This window comes from Schistocerca gregaria, chromosome 3, assembly GCF_023897955.1.
Source record: "Schistocerca gregaria isolate iqSchGreg1 chromosome 3, iqSchGreg1.2, whole genome shotgun sequence".
Classification (NCBI taxonomy): domain Eukaryota; kingdom Metazoa; phylum Arthropoda; class Insecta; order Orthoptera; family Acrididae; genus Schistocerca; species Schistocerca gregaria.
In genome coordinates, this window is record NC_064922.1 from 257,193,886 (window position 1) to 257,213,248 (window position 19,363).

Below are 19,363 nucleotides of genomic sequence, written 5' to 3' on the forward strand. Positions count from 1 at the left end.
CATATCAACTTTGATAAAGGAATTTGATAGTGTAGTACCGGCCTTGAAAGTCTCCGCAGCCGTTCTTCACGCTTGTCATTTATGGCTCGTGGAGCACCACAGTGCCCTCGGCGCCGTTTTAGGATAGGACAGTTTTGCTGTGCACGATACACTTTAATCGCGTCAGCAATTTAAAAACTTAGCTGTTTAGGAAGTGCTTCTACGCTTGGCCCAGAAGTCAATGATCATGCTATTTTGGAAGTCAGATAAATTGCTCCCTTTCCGCGTTACAACAATGCCTGCACTGGATTCCGCATCTCCCGACACGCTTAATTTACCCCCTACTGCCGTCTGTGAGTTGTTCCTGCACGTTGATGTCAAACATAGGCGATGGGCGCATTTTGATGTGAATAGGTAGCGTAGTAGCTGGCTTTCGCGAGTGTACACGAAACAGCTAGAATGAAACAACTGATAAATCAAACTACTGTTACACAAGCTATGTAAACTGACGCTGAAATATGCAATAACAACTTTTACAATACGGTCATTATGTTTTTACTAAGATAGGATGATATATTTCTGTTGAATTTTCAGCTCTTTTCATAAGTCAGAGGCCGTCTATTCCAAATCGATTACGATGGAAGGAAGGCCCTTCGTTCATAATAACCTAAATTTTCGCGTAATAATTAATGGTTGATTCTAATGCAACGTACCAGACACATTTGTTGGAAACTACCCATACAGATCGTTTTGCTTGAATTACTTTGATAAACTTTCTTCGTGCGAGACAGGCTTTTGATATTTTATTTCTCTTTTAGAAATTATCCTCGGATTTGCTAACGCATTGGAAGTCACGACCATCTCTTCTTCATAATGATATAATAGGTTTTTTGGTGGGCGGGGGGTAGCTTCCATGAAGTAATCTTCCAAGGCCCAATATGAGAAAACTGTTCGACTTTCTTTGAAAAGCATTCTGAAGTAACAGGTATCACAGTCAACAACGAAAAAGGACTGAATACCTCGATACACGTAATTTATTTAATTCAAACAACAACGTTCCGCAACGCAGTCGCAAATTTTGGCTGTTACTGGATGAAAAGCAGCTCCATACCAGCCTTACGAGAGGCAAGCAGTCAGACGCGGGGACGATAATTTGTAATTTCACAAGCAAGCCAGTTTGTACAAAACAAGACGGCCGAATAGAGCAGCGCAGTCATGGTGATATTGCAAAAAGGCCATGCAACTACGAAGCGGCCTGCGGAGTATTTCCACACCACTGAGACACGAAGGTGTTGATCTGTACGTGCTTGGAAGCAATATATCGGCACAACAAGCGTGCTATTAATCATTACACACTGAAGCGCCAAAGAAACTGCTGTAGGCGTGCGTATTCAAATACAGAGACGTGTAAACAGGCAGAATACGGCGATTGATGGGGTCGGCAACGCCCATATAAGACAACAAGTGTCTGGCGCAGTTGTTACATTGGTTACTGCTGCTGCAATGGCAGGGTATCAAGATTTAAACGAGTTTGAACGTGATGATGTAGTCGGCGCACGAGCGATGGGACACAGCACCTCCGAGGTAGGGATGAAGTGGCGATTTTCCCGTTCGACCATTTCATGAGTGTACTGCGAATATCAGTAATATGGCAAAACATCAAATCTCCGACTTCACTGCTGCCTGGAAAAGATCCTGCAAGAACGGGACCAATTATTACTGAAGAGAATCGTGTAATGTGACAGAAGTGCAACCCTGCCGCAAATTGCTGCAGATTTCAGTGCTGGGGCATCAACAAGTGTCAGCATGCGAGCCATTCAAGGAAACGTCATCGATAAGGACTTTCGGAGCTGAAGGCCCACTCGTGTACCCTTGATGACTGCACAACACAAAGCTTTACGCCTTGCCTCGTCCCGTCATCACCGACACTGGACTGTTGATGACTAGAAACATGTTGCCTGGTCTCGTTTCAAATTGTATCTAGCGGATGGACTTGTACGGGTATGGAGAGAACCTCATGAATTCATGGAACCTGCATGTCAGCAGGGGACTGTTCAAGCTGGTGGAGGCTGTGTAATGGTGTGGCCCTCGTGCAGTTGGAGTGATATGGGACCCATGATACGTCTAGATATGACTCTGACAGATGACACGTACGTAAGCATCCTGTCTGATCACCTGCATCCATTCATGTCCATTGTGCATTCCGACAGACTTAAGTAATTTTAGCAGGACAATGGGATACCACACTCGTCCATAATTGAGACAGAGTGGCTCCAGGAACACTATTCTGAGTTTAAACACTTCCTCTGGCCGCCAAACTCCAGAGACATGAACATTATTGGGCGCATCTGGGATGCCTTGCAACGTGCTCAGAAGAAATCTCCACCCCTTCGTACTCTTACGGATCTATGGACAGGCGTGCAGGATTCACGGTGTCAGTTCCCTCCAGCAGTACTTCAGACATTAGTCGAGTCCGTGTCACGTCGTGTTGCGGCACTTCCTCAATAGTGCCTTTCGGAAGAAAAGTCGCCTTCCCTCCAGGAATTCCCATATGCGCTCACGAATCATTCGGTAATACTTGCGTGCTGATCGAACCTGCGCACAACAAACCTAGGACCGCCCCTGAATTGCCTCGATGCCTTCCTTTAATCCGACCTCTTTAGGGTTCCAAGCAATCGAGCAGTAGGACCTACTTAAAGATGTGTTCTATACTCAGTCTCCTTTACGGCTGAGATAAACTTTCCGAAAACTCTCCCAATAAAATGAAGTCGACTATTCGCCTTCCCTACTACCAACATGACGTGTTCATTCCATTTCATACCGCTTTGCAACGTACATCCAGATATTTAATCTATGTCACTGTGTCAAGCACCACATTGCCAATGCCGTATTCCAACCTTTCAGCATTGTTCTTTCCACTCTTACGCTTAATTTACAATTAGAGGTAGCTGCCATTCATCACATCACCTAGAAAATTTGTCAAAGTCATTTTGTGTCCTCTTACAGTCACTCGGCGACGACACTCCCCGTGCACCAGAGCGTCATTAGCAAACAGACGCAAATTGCTGCTCTTCCTGTCCTCATATCACTTATGTACACAGAGAATAAGTCTTATGACACTTCCCAGGCGCCCTCCTGACGACATCCTTGTTTCTGATGAACACTCGCTGTCGAGGACAATGCACTAGTTTCTGTTAATACAGAAGTCTTCCAGTCTGGGAACCTATTCTATATGCTCGGACCTTCTCAACAGTCTGCAGTGGAACACAGTGTCAAAGACCTTCCGGAAATCTAAGAATGTGAAATCTACGTGTTACGCTTCATCCATGGTTCGTAGGATATCATCTGAACAAAGGGCAAGCTCAGTTTTGCACGAGCAATGATTACTAAATCCGTGCTGATTTCTGGACGGAAGCTTTATTGTCTCAAGGAAACTGCATGTGTTCAAGAATTCTGCAGCAAACCGATGTTAAATATATTAATCTCTTAATATGGGGCTCTATTCTTCTACCTTTATATACAGGGTGGTCCACTGATAGTGACCGGGCCAAATATCTCATGAAATAAGCATCAAACGAAAAAACTACAAAGAACGAAACTCATCTAGCTTGAAGGGGGAAACCAGATGGCGCTATGGCTGGCCCGATAGACGGCGCTGCCACAGGTCAAACGGATATCAACTTCGTTTTTAAAAATAGGAACCTCCATTTTTAATCACATATTCGTGTAGTACGTAAAGAAATATGAATGTTTTAGTTGGACTACTTTTATCGCTTTGTGACAGATGGCGCTTTAATAGTCACAAACTTATAAGTACGTGATGTCACGTAACATTCCGCCAGTGCGGACGGCATTCGCTTCGTGATACATTACCCGTGTTAAAATGGACCGTTTACCAACTGCGGAAAAGGTCGATATCGTGTTGATGTATGGCTATTGTGATCAAAATGTCCAACGGGCGTCTGCTATGTGTGCTGGCTCGGTATCCTGGACGACATCATCCAAGTGTCCGGACCGTTCGCCGGATAGTTACGTTATTTAAGGAGACAGGAAGTGTTCAGCCACATATGAAACGTCAACCACGACCTGCAACAAATGATGATGCTCAAGTAGGTGTTTTAGCTGCTGTCGCGGCTAATCCGTACATCAGTAGCAGACAAATTGCGCGAGAATCGGGAATCTCAAAAACGGTCGGTGTTGAGAACGCTACATCAACATCGATTGCACCCGTACCATATTTCTATGCACCAGGAATTTCATGGCGACGACTTTGATCGTCGTGTACAGTTCTGCCACTGGGCACAAGAGAAATTACGGGACGATGACAGATTTTTTGCACGCGTTCTCTTAGCGACGAAGAGTCATTCACCAACGGCGAAAACGTAAATTGGCATAGTATGCACTATTGGGCAACGGAAAATCCATGATGGCAGAGACAAGTGGAACATCAGCGACCTACCAATGGACCACCCTGTATACAGGAGTCATCAGCGCTTTTTTCCAGTCACGTGGGACTTCGCGCTGGGCGATATATCCGCAGTTAAAAAAAAAAAAGCTAAGTAACGGGCCAATGCCGCAGAGTACTTTCCGTAAAACCGAACTCAGATACTATCTAGGCCTGGCAATTTATTTATTTTTTCAACTATTGTATATAACATCTTCCTGTGTGAATGATTTCTTAAACGTCGGCTTTCCTTTTCCTGTTACACGAGACTCATCGCCGAGTGAATGGATACAAGCCTTCGACTAGCTTAGTGATTTTACGTATGGCCAGAATTTTCTCGGTTTCTCGGCAAGATCTTTCGTTAAGGTATGAAGCTGGAAGCTGTGTGTTTCGCGCATCGTTCTTTTTACAGATGCACGAATTTCTGTTAACATTTACCTGTTGTCAGGGCGTTTGAGAGCTAAATGCTAACTCAATTCACATCAGCTTCCACCAATAAGTTCAGCCGAATAAGCTCATATAAAGCAGTTACGTTGTACGTTATTCGAAAGAGGGCCTTCGCCCAGTACTATGTTTATTTAAAATGTTTGCGGAGCATGCTCTTTGCTGTGCGGGCCCTTGATAGACTACGCGTGAATGCGAGCTTGACACGTAGATCTTAATAATACATCTTGTCTGTATAAGCGGTCTACGAAGCTCACCAAGCGAGGTGGCGTCGTGAACGACATGATGACTTGCACTCGTGGGACCACCATCCCCGTCTCATAATCCAAATTTATTCGTATGTTTTCAGTGGTTTCTCAAAACCACTGTAAGCGAATGCTGGAATGATTGGACAACCGCGCTCGATTTCTTTCGCCATCCTTCCCCAACTAACGACTACATCGTCGACTGTACCTTAAACTCTTATCTTTCGTCACTTTTGTGTAGCTAATGATGTTAATGCAGCCTAAAATGCGAAAAAATGTATCGGTTCGAATCCGGGTGGTGTAAAGGATCGTCTTCACCATTACCTGACCTTATGGTGAGTATTCTCTCTTTATTACACTGTGTTTGGGCTAATCTCAAACCAGTCTGCAATGTTTCATCACTGCTGATCACAACCGTTTGTCAGGTTGACGATAAGTGCCCCTCTGGATACTATTCGAGTTGGCTATGCTTTGGTACTAAGTTCCACTTTCTCCCTTCTTTTAATTTCCATAATCCACCATACCACCATTACACTCAGAAATCCTTATATGGCACTGACTCACACGTAACACACAACGCTGAGGAAAGAAGGTGGGTCGTACGTCCTCTGAACATCCATGAAAGTAGCCCGTCGTAATAATGAGGCATCTCTTTCAGATAGACGAGAGCCTGGGGCCTTTCACAAAAGACGAGTGAATAACAGAGGGCGCAACAATACGGACGTATTATTGAAACCGAGCGAGGTGGCGCAGTGGTTAGACACTGGACTCGCATTCGGGAGGACGACGGTTCAATCCCGTCTCTGGCCATCCTGATTTAGGTTTTCCGTGATTTCCCTAAATCGTTTTAGGCAGATGCCGGGATGGTTACTTTGAAAGGGCACGGCCGATTTCCTTCCCAATCCTTCCCTACCTCGAGCTTGCGCTCCGTCTCTAATGACCTCGTTGTCGACGGGACGTTAAACACTAAACCGCCACCACCACACGTATTATTGAAATTTCAAGCACATTGTACAATTAAAAATTACTATTACCTTGAAAAAGCCGTATACTGAAGTCCATGTACTTACCAGAATTTCCCAGAAACAGCTTGCAGAAATCGTCGAAACTCCCTTTATAGCCTTCGAGGAGCTTACAGTGATGGTAGTAGGAAACGCACGTGTCCTTTGCATTGCGGGCCACGTATATTACCTGTAGATTAAGGAGAAAGTGATCTCACTGTGTGCAAAAGCTAATACTTCATGCAGTACCAAACCAATCACTACAAATCTTATTAACTTCCTCAGTACTTATGTAACCTTTACGCTGCAACCATTTTTTTCAGCTCAGGCAGTTAACAACCTTTCTGTGCCTGATTATAGTGTATACTTAACGCCACGTACTTTCTTGTAAATTACCTGCTTTCGTTTCTGGAAGATCGCAGTAGGTTGCAGCAGCTGACTAAAAAAAGTTGTTTACCACAGTGTCAGCATGACTTCGAGCAATGAAGGTTATTTCTGCTTTTTTCGGTAATTTCGAACTATAATGTATTTAGAACATGCTAAAATGTGGTAATATACGCTACGCTATCGATTGATTGATTGATTGTGTTTTCTTATTTCTACACAATAATACGGTGTTTTATCTTTTTCGATATAGCGCTGGTCCACATTCAAAACGACCTACACGTTCACATCCACAAGAGAGGATGCAAGAAGATGAAGAGAGTGAAGTAGAAGGAAAGGAACAATGATAACGCACTTCAAGCGAGGAAACGCACCAGAACATCAGATCCAGTGCAATTACCAACAGCAAGGACCTTCACGTCATGAAGCTACCCAAGATGATGAATAGAAACACGGGGAAGGTGTTTCATATGCGTGTTACCTTCATGTAGGATTTCGCATTTGTGCAGTGCATTAGGTGCAAAACATCTCTGTTTCAGAAAAAAATTAACTGTTCTTTGTAATGCTGTAAATAAATACTAGCAATTTGAAAAAAATCTGATGTAATAAAAATAATATTTCGTGATCGTAAGTATAATTACGTATTTCCGTTGTCAGTTTATAAATAAAATGCATCAAAGCAATCCCTGAGAACATTATCACTAGGATGAAAGACGTATTCGAGTCCTGATGTCATACTCAATGCCGGAATATTTTGGTGAGTTACAACATTTTTTTTTAATTTAATAGTTTATTTTGTCCCAGAACAACTATTGACCATCAATAATAAACTTTTCATCTACAGAATCTGAACTCAGTACTGAGAAGGTTAATGAATATTAACTTGCTTTCAATAGGAAATCAAAACGGGTAAAACATTTTGTATAACGCTCGATTAACATTAGAATATCATATCATTACAGGCGTTCGTTGAGAAATACCATTAGAATGCATAAAAATCACACATCTGATGATTCATAGTAAACTCTTTCCAATATGACTTTGGCGTAGATACCTTGGGCTTTACTGATCCATCTTGTATCTGCCGAGGCAGCAGCTCCCAGGGAATGTGTGTCTTTATAAAACGCGGCGAAGGCATCTCGTCGATGTACTTCACCGAATTTGTTACATACAAGGGCAACTTCAAGTCGGGGATTCTGGGCAGAATATCTCTGTAGTCAAACAGGGGCGAGTGTCTGAAAATGAAGCGACAATTTGACGTTAGAAATCTGAATTATGGTTCAAATGGCTCTGAGCACTATGCGACTGTGTGGTCATCAGTCGCCTAGAACTTAGAACTAATTAAACCTAAGGACGTCACACACATCCATGCCCGAGGCAGGATTCGAACCTGCGACCGTAGCAGTCAAATCTAAATTATGTCTGTGTCTATTGTTAACCTGCAAACTAAACAGTAAACATTTACAGATTGCAAAGTTTTCAATACATGAATTTTATGATTTTCATTTGAGACTCTGTCCGCAGCTGCTATTAATCGTTTAAATGCCGCATGCCGATGCCATTCATTTCTTAATTCGTTGTACAATCTCGGTCTTAGACTACTATCAAATCGTCTATAGCTCTGATATAATTAAATTTTCCTTGAGACATTTGAGTCTCATCTTTATCAGTGATGGAAGCTGAAGAAACAAGTTAAAATTTGTGGCATGGCCACGATTCGAACCCAGGTCTCCTTGCTTAGCATGCAGGTATGGAGCTGCACGGGCTACCCTAGTCCAGTGCCTTCCTTCAAGTACAGGGTTATTACAAATGACTGAAGCGATTTCACAGCTCTACAATAACTTTATTATTTGAGATATTTTCACAAATTTTCGATATGTGCCCCTTTAGTGATTCGGCAGACATCAAGCCGATAATCAAGTTCCTCCCACACTCGGCGCAGCATGTCCCCATCAATGAGTTCGAAAGCATCGTTGATGCGAGCTCGCAGTTCTGGCACGTTTCTTGATAGAGGAGGTTTAAACACTGAATCTTTCACATAACCCCGCAGAAAGAAATCGCATGGGGTTAAGTCGGGAGAGCGAGGAGGCCATGACATGAATTGCTGATCATGATCTCCACCACGACCGATCCATCGGTTTTCCAACCTCCTGTTTAAGAAATGCCGAACATCATGAAGGAAGTGCGGTGGAGCACCTTCCTGTTGAAAGATAAGTCGGCGCTGTCGGTCTCCAGTTGTGGCATGAGCCAATTTTCCAGCATGTCCAGATACACGTGTCCTGTAACGTTTTTTTCGCAGAAGAAAAAGGTGCCGTAAACTTTAAACCGTGAGATTTTACAAAACACATTAACTTTTGGTGAATTGCGAATTTGCTGCACGAATGCGTGAGGATTCTCTACCGCCCAGATTCGCACATTGTGTCTATTCACTTCACCATTAAGAAAAAATGTTGCTTCATCACTGAAAACAAGTTTCGCACTGAACGCATCTTCTTCCATGAGCTGTTACAACCGCGCCGGAAATTCAAAGCGTTTGACTTTGTTATCGGGTGTCAGGGCTTGTAGCAATTGTAAACGGTAAGGCTTCTGCTTTAGCCTTTGTCGTAAGATTTTCCAAACCGTCGGCTGTGGTACGTTTAGCTCCCTGCTTGCTTTATTCGTCGACTTCCGCGGGCTACGCGTGAAACTTGCCCGCACGCGTTCGACCGTTTCTTCGCTCACTGCAGGCCGACCCGTTGATTTCCCCTTACAGAGGCATCCAGAAGCTGTAAACTGCGCATAACATCGCCGAATGGAGTTAGCAGTTGGTGGATCTTTGTTGAAGTTCGTGCTGAAGTGTCGTTGCACTGTTATGACTGACTGATGTGAGTGCATTTCAAGCACGACATACGCTTTCTCGGCTTCTGTCGCCATTTTGTCTCACTGCGCTCTCGAGCGCTTTGGCGGCAGAAACCTGAACTTTATGAATTTTTCTACGTATCTGTAGTGTGTCGTGACCATATGTCAATGAATGGAGCTACAGTGAATTTATGAAATCGCTTCAATCATTTGTAATAGCCCTGTATCTTTAGGGAAAATGCTATAAAAATTTCTGCATCTCTGTATATTTCAATAGTAACTACTGTGACTGTGCTTATGAGCATTCGTGTCGCTGTTGTCGTGTAATTAAAAACACGAGCACCATTGGCACTAGCGCACGTACCATCGCACTCAACATAAAGTTTATGGCCGCAGACCTGAAGAGATTTGTATGGCATAACGTGCCATCATGGATTTTTTTTTTTTTTTTGTAGAAATACTTGATAATGGTCTAAGACCGAAACTGTACAATCACACAATGAACAGAAAGAAAAAAAGAGCTGCAGGTGGCACTAAAGCTTTTAAACCGGTAGATTTATTAAATACATAGGGACTTAAGAAAGTTCGTTATAGATGCCTCACGCTGAAGCCCTTGCGAATTGTCAGAACAGATTATATGTTACAGGCTTCCTGCAGACACAGTTCTGTTGAGGTATGGATAAGGTGCATCGCAGCGTGGAAGCGAAATGATGCGGCAACTGGTAACGTACTGTAAATTTAAAGTATGCAGGACAGTACTTTTAAATTGCACACAGATTCACTGTGAAATTCTGGCGGTGTACGAAACAAACGCAATGCCAAGTGCAGGCGTAGTGAAATGTTGTCAACAAATTGACCAAGGTCGCACTGATCGGGAGCCCACATCTTGCGCTATGCGATTTCCATATTTTCAGCAAGCAACAAGAATATCTGGAAGTGAAGTGGTTTTTCCAACGTTGAGCACGTTCACATGTCGGTTCTCTAATGGCTCCATGGCCAAGGAGCAGCTTTCTGTCGTCCAGGAATTGAATGGTTGGTAGAAAGAACCGATCATTGGATACAGAGACTCGCTGACCAAATTAAAAATCGCAATAATGTGTAATGTACTTTTTGAAATCCCTCGTACATACAAAGACTGTAAAAACAGGTTTGCAAAGACAAAAAAAAAATTTTCCAGACTACTGTAGCAGGATGAGCTGCAAACTATTTCCTCGCAGCTGAAAATGACCCGGACAAAAGGCACAGAGTTCTGGAGATCTGCTGTAAACTGAAGCCAACGGGACAAATTTCTGAATTTCAAACGTAATGATTCTATAAAATGTCCTTAAATACAACTTTCAAGACTTAAAATTTCTTTTGTTGGACGGGGTGTTTGTGATATTGCACCGATACTATAATCCTTCTCGGCGCTGATGAATTGGAACATTTCTAAGAAACGAAATTGCATTTTGAAGGATAATGAATGTGATCAAAAATACCCTGCGATTTTTAGAGATAAAAGGAGGGAGCAACCGTGTGGCAGCTGCAAAATTTATTCGGGGTCTCCGGTAATCAAGAGCACAGCGAAAAAAATTAAGTAAAATTAGGACGATGAGATCATTTAGGACAACAACATAATTTATTTCACGTAATCATTATGTAAGGTGAGACAAATTGTTGTTATTTCCTCAGGTATACTCCAAATTACAAGATGTGAGGCATTTCCATGGATGCTGAGAGAACATTGCCATCGTTTGAGTGATGTTACATGCATGATGCCTCAGATAACGCCGCCGAAAACTAAACGTACATTCAAAACACATTGCGGAGAGAAATTGTTGTAATAATTAAACTATCGTTGTTAACTCAACAAATATAATTAAGAGTACTGCTTTACGTATTGTTATATGGTGACGTGAAACCGCAACGTCCCAAATATTAGAAATTAAGAGTAAGATAGTAGCGAAATACTATCTAATCATAAAGACACAGGTACTTACTAATGGACATTAATGTTGGGTTTGCCCAGCACTCCTTCTTCAGGCCACAAGTGACACGTCGGGACCATCCGACCGCTGTGTAATCCTCAGCTGAGGATGTAGATAAGAGGGGTGTGTGGTCAGCACCCCGATCTCCCGGTCATTATGATAGTTTTCTTTGACCGGAGCCGCTACTATTCGGTCGAGTAGCTCCTCAATTGGCATCACGAGGCTGAGTGCACCCCGAAAAATGGCAACAGCGCATGGCGGCCCGGATGGTCACCCATCCAAGTGCCGGCCACGCCCGAAGCGCTTAACTTCGGTGATCTGATGGGAACCGGTGTATACACTGGTGCAAGGCCCTGCCTTCCCCTTTTTTGCAGGGCTGTCTGCTTCTGGGAACACATTCAATAAGGTATCTGAATGTCTGTGGAGGAATGGCAGCTCATTCTTCCCTAACAGCCGAAACCAGAGAAGATACTAATTTTGGATGCTAGGATCAGGAGCGAAGTCTGCTTTCTGACTCATCCCAAAGGTGTTCCACAGGGATCAAATCAGGTCTCTGCACACGCCAGTCCATTTCAGTAATGTTATCATCCACAAACCATTGCCTCACAGATGCTGCTTTATGACAGGGCGCATTGTCATGCCGATATAATCATCGTCCCCAAACTGTCCCCCTGCTCTCTTCAGTACACAACGCTGTAAAATGTATTTGTATTCTTCCTCATTTAGCGTTTCCTTAAGGACAGTAAGTGAATCATACCCTAACCACGAAAAACACTCCCTTACCATAATACCGCCTCCTCCGTACCTCATTGTTGGCACTCCACGGTATGGAAGGTACTGTTCTCCAGGTATTCGGCAGTTCCGAACACCTTCACCGGATTGTCGCAGGGTATAGCATGATTTATTATTCCAAATCAATCGTTTTCATTTACTCAATGCCCGGTAGCATCGTTTCTGTCTATCAACATTATCGAATGTCTTAGAAAAACCAATAATTGCTGTTTTCTGATTATTTGCTTAATTAAAAATACTGGATCCGTTGTCGATCTGCCCTACCGAAATCGCATATTTCTTCGCCTAATAAACTTTCGTTTATAACACTTAACATCTTGTTTACTAAAACGACACGAAATTTTGCGTGCAATGCTCAGTAAGATGATTTTTCTATAGTTCTCGCAATTCTTTGCTTGCTATCAGGTTTCTGTGAGAGCTCTATTCCTCCATAACGTATTAAATAAATGTAGCAGGCTCTTATGTAGTACAGTGCCTCCATATTTTAGCATTTCAGCGTTCATGCCATCTATACCAGTAGTTTTTCAATTCTTCGCAGAGTTGAGGACTTCTCTCAGTTCATTCATACATAAATCACCTACACAACCTATTTAATTCCATCAGTTTTATGGCGTGTGGAACATGTTTCTTCATACTTCAAATTCTTATAATGTTGTACTCATTTTACTTGTTGAATTTAGTTCGTTTTAGCAACTTCTTTTACAACGTGTCTGAGCATTTTTATTGTTTTATAAATAAACCTTTGCGTTCCGTGAATATAGCCTTCTATTTCGCATATAAACCTATACCACGATTCTTTACTAGCATTCTTTACTAGCATTTCTCTCGTTTGTCAATTTGATGATTCTCCTCTGTTAGCTCATTAAGGGATTTGAGATAAATATTTTGTTCTTTTATAACTTCATCTAACTCTAGCGTCCACATTTCACCCCTTTATTTCTTCTTAGGTTCTTCGTTTTTAAGCCTTATTCAGCTGCTTTATTTACTTCAGCTTCAATATTTTTCCTTTCATTACTTATTTCTTCCCACTGTTCGTTCTGCTCTAGCTCTTGGTTAAGTCCCATAGGGTACAGATCTCGTGTTCTATCCCAATTAGCAGGTATACTTTATAAAGATCTCCACCATTTCTTCCGTCAACCTTTTGCTCGTTATCCATTTGCTGTACATATTTATTTGAGATATCACAAAAAAATTCTCGGAACTTACGTTTTATCCTCTGCTCAATCTGGTTTCCCTTCTGTCTACTCCAAATTATTCGTTAATGATAATGTAGTCAGTAAGAGACTCAAGTCACTTAAATTCTCTGCTGCCCTTGTATATTTACGGATATCTTTGTTTTGCAGAAGAAAGTATTGGACAGCCGCCCGGAGTGGCCGTGCGGTTAAAGGCGCTTCAGTCTGGAACCACGTGACCGCTACGGTCGCAGGTTCGAATCCTGCCTCGGGCATGGATGTGTGTGATGTCCTTAGATTAGTTAGGTTTAAGTAGTTCTAAGTTCTAGGGGACTGATGACCACAGCAGTCAAGTCCCATAGTGCTCAGAGCCATTTGAACCATTTGAAAGTATTGGTCATCTTTCGTTTTTATTAAAAGAAACAAAATTTCTAAGCAATCTTCTACTGGTATTTATGTTGTTTTCTCCCTTCGTTGCTGCAATGTTTAGGACTGATTTATTCAATTCCTTTGCATTTAAGTATCCTGTCAACATTATTCGATATTAGTTGATTACAGTTTGCCACATAAATATACAGACTTCTCTTTTCCCATTTCTTGTGTATACAATTAGCGATCTTTTGCTGGCTCTCTTCTCTTTTCTTTTTCCACTATATAATATCAAATCCTCTCCAACAGACTTGTTACCTTGAAGCTTTCTCTTGGTTTCTGTTATAGAACCTCTATCTGCCTTAGACTGCTTTAAAATTTCTGCTATCCCTTCTTCTTTGTTTATTTATCTTCTGACACTTCGTTTTGCTAAGTTAATTTTATTAGCATTCCATTTATTCTTCGTTTTTCATCGTCCGATTCTTCATCGTCTTGATCGAGGCTGTTTTTTTGTATTAGTAGTTATTAGGAAAGTTCACATGTCCACCTTACGAGGACTGCACAAATGTAGAGGAATAGTGGGGCTGCCACTTTGTGGATTTCTAACCCGGCCAGTTTTCTTTCAAGCGTTACCCCCCTAGGGAGGTTAGCTTCCCTGCGTCAGAGCGCCCTCCTACCCTTTACTTGATACTGGAGATGACAGGAAAAGGACGTGGTAAGAACACGCTTAGGACAGGAGAAAAACACCACAGGACGTTGTGAGATACACTTCACCTAGCTCCTACCCTTCTGGTAACTAATCTACTGCCTGCATAACCCACCAGATTCAGAGAGTAAACCTCGTAGCTCGCACGGGTAGTGCTACATTAAGGCGGTATCCCCTGAGAAGACCACCAGCTTATAAATTCAAATTATGCAGTCCCCTGGAATATGGCTCAACTAGAATGTAACCAAATTACTGTCTTTGTGGCTCTACGTTGACTAAGGGATTTGTTGCATCCGCAGCATTTATTTCAGTTAATAATTAAGTGCTCTCAATTTCCCGTGAGTGCACAAGCAACACTGAAGTGGCGAGTCACTGTAAACTACTGTAGCTGAGACGAATTGTTTGAAATAAAACTGGAAGTCCTGAAGTACGTGTGCTTTAAATAAACTATTGAAGTCCGTAGACTGACTCGTGAGCCCTCATACAGTGTAGATAACGCTGTAAAAGTTTTAAGGTAGCTGATGCTCCACGTAAACCACTGCTCACTAAACGAGAGAGTAAATACAGTTACCGAATGTTGGTTGCACTGTCGTGATCTGCGACAACAGCCATTAATGTTAAGGCGGAAAACACCGAGAGGCGAAACCAGAATCAATTAGGAGGCCCCATTTGGGGTTGATCGGCCGTCTGGTGCATCCCTTCCTATCTGACTCGATTTCGGCGACATATGCGTTAATGAAAATGTTATGAAATGATAAGAAAAACGCAACTACTCATTCCCTGAGAGAAGAAAATCTCCGACCCGCTCAGGAATCGATGAGACCCAATGATCAAGGAGCACTCACCCAAACTACTAGACTAGACAACGAGATGAAGAGAACAAACTGTGTAAACTCAGATGTTCTTCCAGTAGATTGCACAATTCCATCTCTGGAATGCCTGGCCAGTTCGTCCGGCCAGACCCGACGATTTCAGCTGTCAACTTAGACGACGGACATCTGTTGAATACGTCGAGCTTTCCAGTGGCAGAATTATACCAGGCCAGCTGTAAGCGCGTGGATGCTACTGTAGCTTCCATTTGTGCAGCTTCGCACCCTCAGCAGTCTTCTACGCTTGTGAACGCTGAGCGAAGATATTCATGCTGGGGCTGCCCACAGCGGCGAAAGAGAAGTAACAACAGTCATTCCCATCCCCACGAAACAATTGTTGATATTGTTTATACCAGAAACGGCAACGAATCCTCCCTCGCGGCGACACACGAAGTACGAGGAGCGCATTTCGGATGCTTTCGTGATGATCTCCGAAATTTTTCGCGCGTAGATTGGTTGCCTGTCGCCACCTAAGGACAACGCGAAGAAAAGTTCTATCCTATGAAACAACGTCTATTTCTTTCTTTTTTTTAAATAATAAATAAAAGAAAAACAGGCAGGGCTCTCGGTGTAGATCGTAGGTGCGCCAAACCTCCGACGGTCGATTTCCGACCAGTTTCGCTTCTCATGTTCCCACAGTTAGCACTGACAACGCTACACTTCTTGCAGGACTTGAATTTTTTTTGCAATCCCTCTTCACCACCTACGTACTTCTCGTGTAGTTGCCTATGCTCGGAGAGAGGCAATACGTAACTAATGACCTTCATTTAGTTCCTTGGGATGTCCCACTTTCTAAAGACTTGCTCAATTAGTCAAGTTCAGTACGGGTGTACCTATCATAGGACATATAGCCACCTTAGATTTCAGCGTTACCCTCACAGCATATACTTCTTGACCATTCGCAACGCTTTAAGGCAACGCACAGATCTTTCGATCACAGTGGTACTATGAAAATAACAGTCCTAACTGTGGTTAACTCGTAAAAGTCCACACTCGATCAGAATCCTCAACTGGAAATATTGTTAAGTTCTCATAAACGCACTTAAAAATCCGGCGAAGTCCGCGAAACCACCAAATAAAGTCAGAGTCCAAACCGTGACTCAAAAAGAGAAATTTCATAAGTGCTGAGGGCATTCTAACTCCAACAGGAATGTGTGGCTCATCGGTCACGAAGACCAACGCTCCCTGCTTCTGGCGTGGTTGGAAATTCGAGTTTCCTCTCCTGCCAAGTCCCCTGCGTTCGGGACAGCCTGTCACGTCACAAACTCTTATACATCCATCGAATGAATGCAGTTTCATTACTGGAACAACACATATACAAAATCCAGACACATTCAGCAGTACAAAAACGCAGATTGAAAAGAAATAAAACTTAAATATCGTCTTCATAACACCGCTATGGAAGCGCCTAGAACCGCACGGCCACACCAGCCGGCATTTAAGAAGGTGACAGGTTGGATACTTTATATCCCGACAACTGATGACTTGGTAAAAATCATTTGATCTTTTGGAGAAGGCAGTGTTATAAAAACAATTTAATTTGCAACTAGAAGAAAAGATATTTGTCGTCTCTAATTTGACTATTAAATTAAACTTACTCCAGGAACGGAAATCTCTCTGGAAGAGGGATTTTTGCTTTCTCGAAATCCAGGTCGTTCTGAATACACCACACCATCTCCTGTGTCCATGTCGTACCTGTCAAAAAGAGTGGAATAATTAAAATATTATTGTTGCATGTACTGTTCAAAATGGCTCAAATGGCTCTAAGCACTATGGGATTTAACATCTGAGGTCATCAGTCCGACTTAGAACTACTTAAACCCAACTAACCTAAGGACATCGTACACATCCATGCTCGAGGCAGGATTCGAACCTGGGACCGCAGCAGCAGCAGCACGGTTCCAGACTGAAACGCCTAGACCAGCTCGGCCACAGTGGCCGGCTGCATGTACGGTAATTAAACAATGAAGTGGACTGGAAGAATAAGATTCAAGAACGGTACTTTCTAACATTATGCAGTTAGAAAATCGGAGGAGACAAAGCCGACCCTTTCTAAATTTTACTACTACGGAAGGAATTTAAAAGTTAAGGGAAGAGAAAAGATGTCCAAACAAGACATGTTAAAAATCAATCACAAGTAAAAAAAAAATATATGTATGAAATATCTTAAGACGGAACAGATTGGTACAAGTCGGCCAAAATAAAACCTTTTCGAATATGTTTTCGGTATTTCGTGACACAAAAATCGCAACATGAAAGAGTCTGCTAGAAAACTATTCTAATGAATCCGAACACCGGAAAAGATGGCTCGGATGAAAAACAGCGTGCAGAGAAGACAACTGAAATCGGAAATCCGGTTTGCTATGAAAGTGGGATCTGAAAGACAGTCGTTTCAGATTGTTGTCAGATAAGACCTACATCTCCATCCTTACACTTTCTGTTGCGCAAGAGCTAAAGATACTTCATCAATCTGCGCGAGTTCAATTCTGCCGGCACTTTCTGAATGAAGTGATATCGGGATGTCTGGACCCCAATCTTTTTTAATTTTTTAGTTTAAGACTCGTTCAGCCTGTCCGTGAATGAGTCCTCGCCAGTAAATATTGACCAGAGCGTTGTACAGTTGACGCGTAATGCAAAGACTGGTATACGCTGAGGAATGTTCGAATTGGTTTTATTTTGATCACTTTGTAGAAGAATTTCTGAACCATCCAGAAGCATTGATTGACTGTTCCGTTGGTTCTTTGTGAATATTTTATACATTATGCATCTAGAGTGAATATGACAATAGAAGAGGTAGTGGAAAGGGAAAATTCCATATGCATACAGATAGTATACAATGTAACGCAAATAACTGAGGTCGCGTCGTTCCAGCTAAGTAGATACGAAGAAATTGATACAGGAAGAAGTGTCTGCACCATAATAAACTAAGCAAGTGCACAGAAAGCTTTTGAAAAAATGTGTAGAATATTCCTAAAATATCTTTACACTTTCTGTTGTGAAAGAGCTACAGACACCTCACCAACCAGAGCGTGTTCAGTGCTGCCGGTGCTTTCAGAATGAAATGATATCGATATGTTTGGACCCTTATTTTTTCAGTACTGGATATGTTACTGGCCAAAACTACAATGGAAGTTCTATAATACACACACACACACACACACACACACACACCACACACACACACAAGTCACAACGTTATAACAACTGCCCAAACACGAGACAATGCCTCTTGGCGGCGTTGAGGGCTCGTGACGTGGTAAGGTAAGTAAATAAGCGACAAACAGAGAAGAATGGGGAATCATTCTAGCGACAGTATGGGCCACAAAAGAGGAAATCCATTGACAAAAGTCAGGCTTGTGTCTCAGCATCTGGGAAAGAGCATTGCGGAAACGGGGAAGCTGGCCAACTAGTCGGGTGCTACAGTCGTGAGCGTCTATAGAAAGTGGGTGAAGAACAGTCAAACAGCGAGGAAGGCGATAAGGTGTTTGATGTCCACGCCTCATCACAGAACGTGAAGGTGGGTGATTTCCCCGCTCCGTAAAGCAGGAGAGATGGCTATCTATGGATGATCTGACGACAGAATACAATGCTAGTACAGGTACAAGAGTTCCGGGGCACACGATTCAGCGCACATTCTTGGAAATGGGGCTCTGCTGAAGACGACACCGAAGTGTTCCCACGCTGACGCAACGACATCATCAGTTACGATTGCAGTGAGAATGGGATTATTCAGTATAGACCATGGATCAATGGAAAAGTGCTGCCTCGTCAGCTGAATAATGCTTTTTCCTACAACAGACGATGGTTCTGTTGCGATACGCCATCATGTAGACCAGGGGCGTGCAACTCGCGACCTGCGGGCAGCATGCGGCACAAAGCAAGTATCATTGCGGCCCAATAAGTAAAAAGTAACTAAATTTCATAAAATATCCTTTATGTAAAGCTATGATAAACTGAAACATAATTCTAAGCCGCGCGGGATTAGTCGAGCGGTTTGGGGCGCTGCAGTCACGGACCGTGCGGCTGGTCCCGGCGGAGGTTCGAGTCCTCCCTCGGGAATGGGTGTGTGTGTTTGTCCTTAGGCTAAATTAGATTAAGTAGTGTCTAAGCTTAGGGACTGATGACCTTAGCAGTTAAGTCCAATAAGATGTCA

General features: G+C 42.7%; 1 protein-coding gene across 2 annotated transcripts in view; it reads right to left on the reverse strand.

Annotated features, from left to right (window-relative positions):
* Positions 1-19,363, reverse strand: part of LOC126356147 (luciferin sulfotransferase-like) — a 124,269-nt gene that overhangs the window by 15,261 nt on the left and 89,645 nt on the right. For both annotated transcript variants that reach the window (XM_050006885.1, XM_050006884.1), the window contains exons 2-4: positions 16,809-16,905; positions 7,552-7,732; positions 6,183-6,303 (exon numbers count right to left, since the gene is read on the reverse strand). In XM_050006885.1, coding sequence (XP_049862842.1) covers positions 6,183-6,303; positions 7,552-7,732; positions 16,809-16,905 — 399 coding nt within the window. The remainder of the gene's footprint in view (positions 1-6,182; positions 6,304-7,551; positions 7,733-16,808; positions 16,906-19,363) is intronic.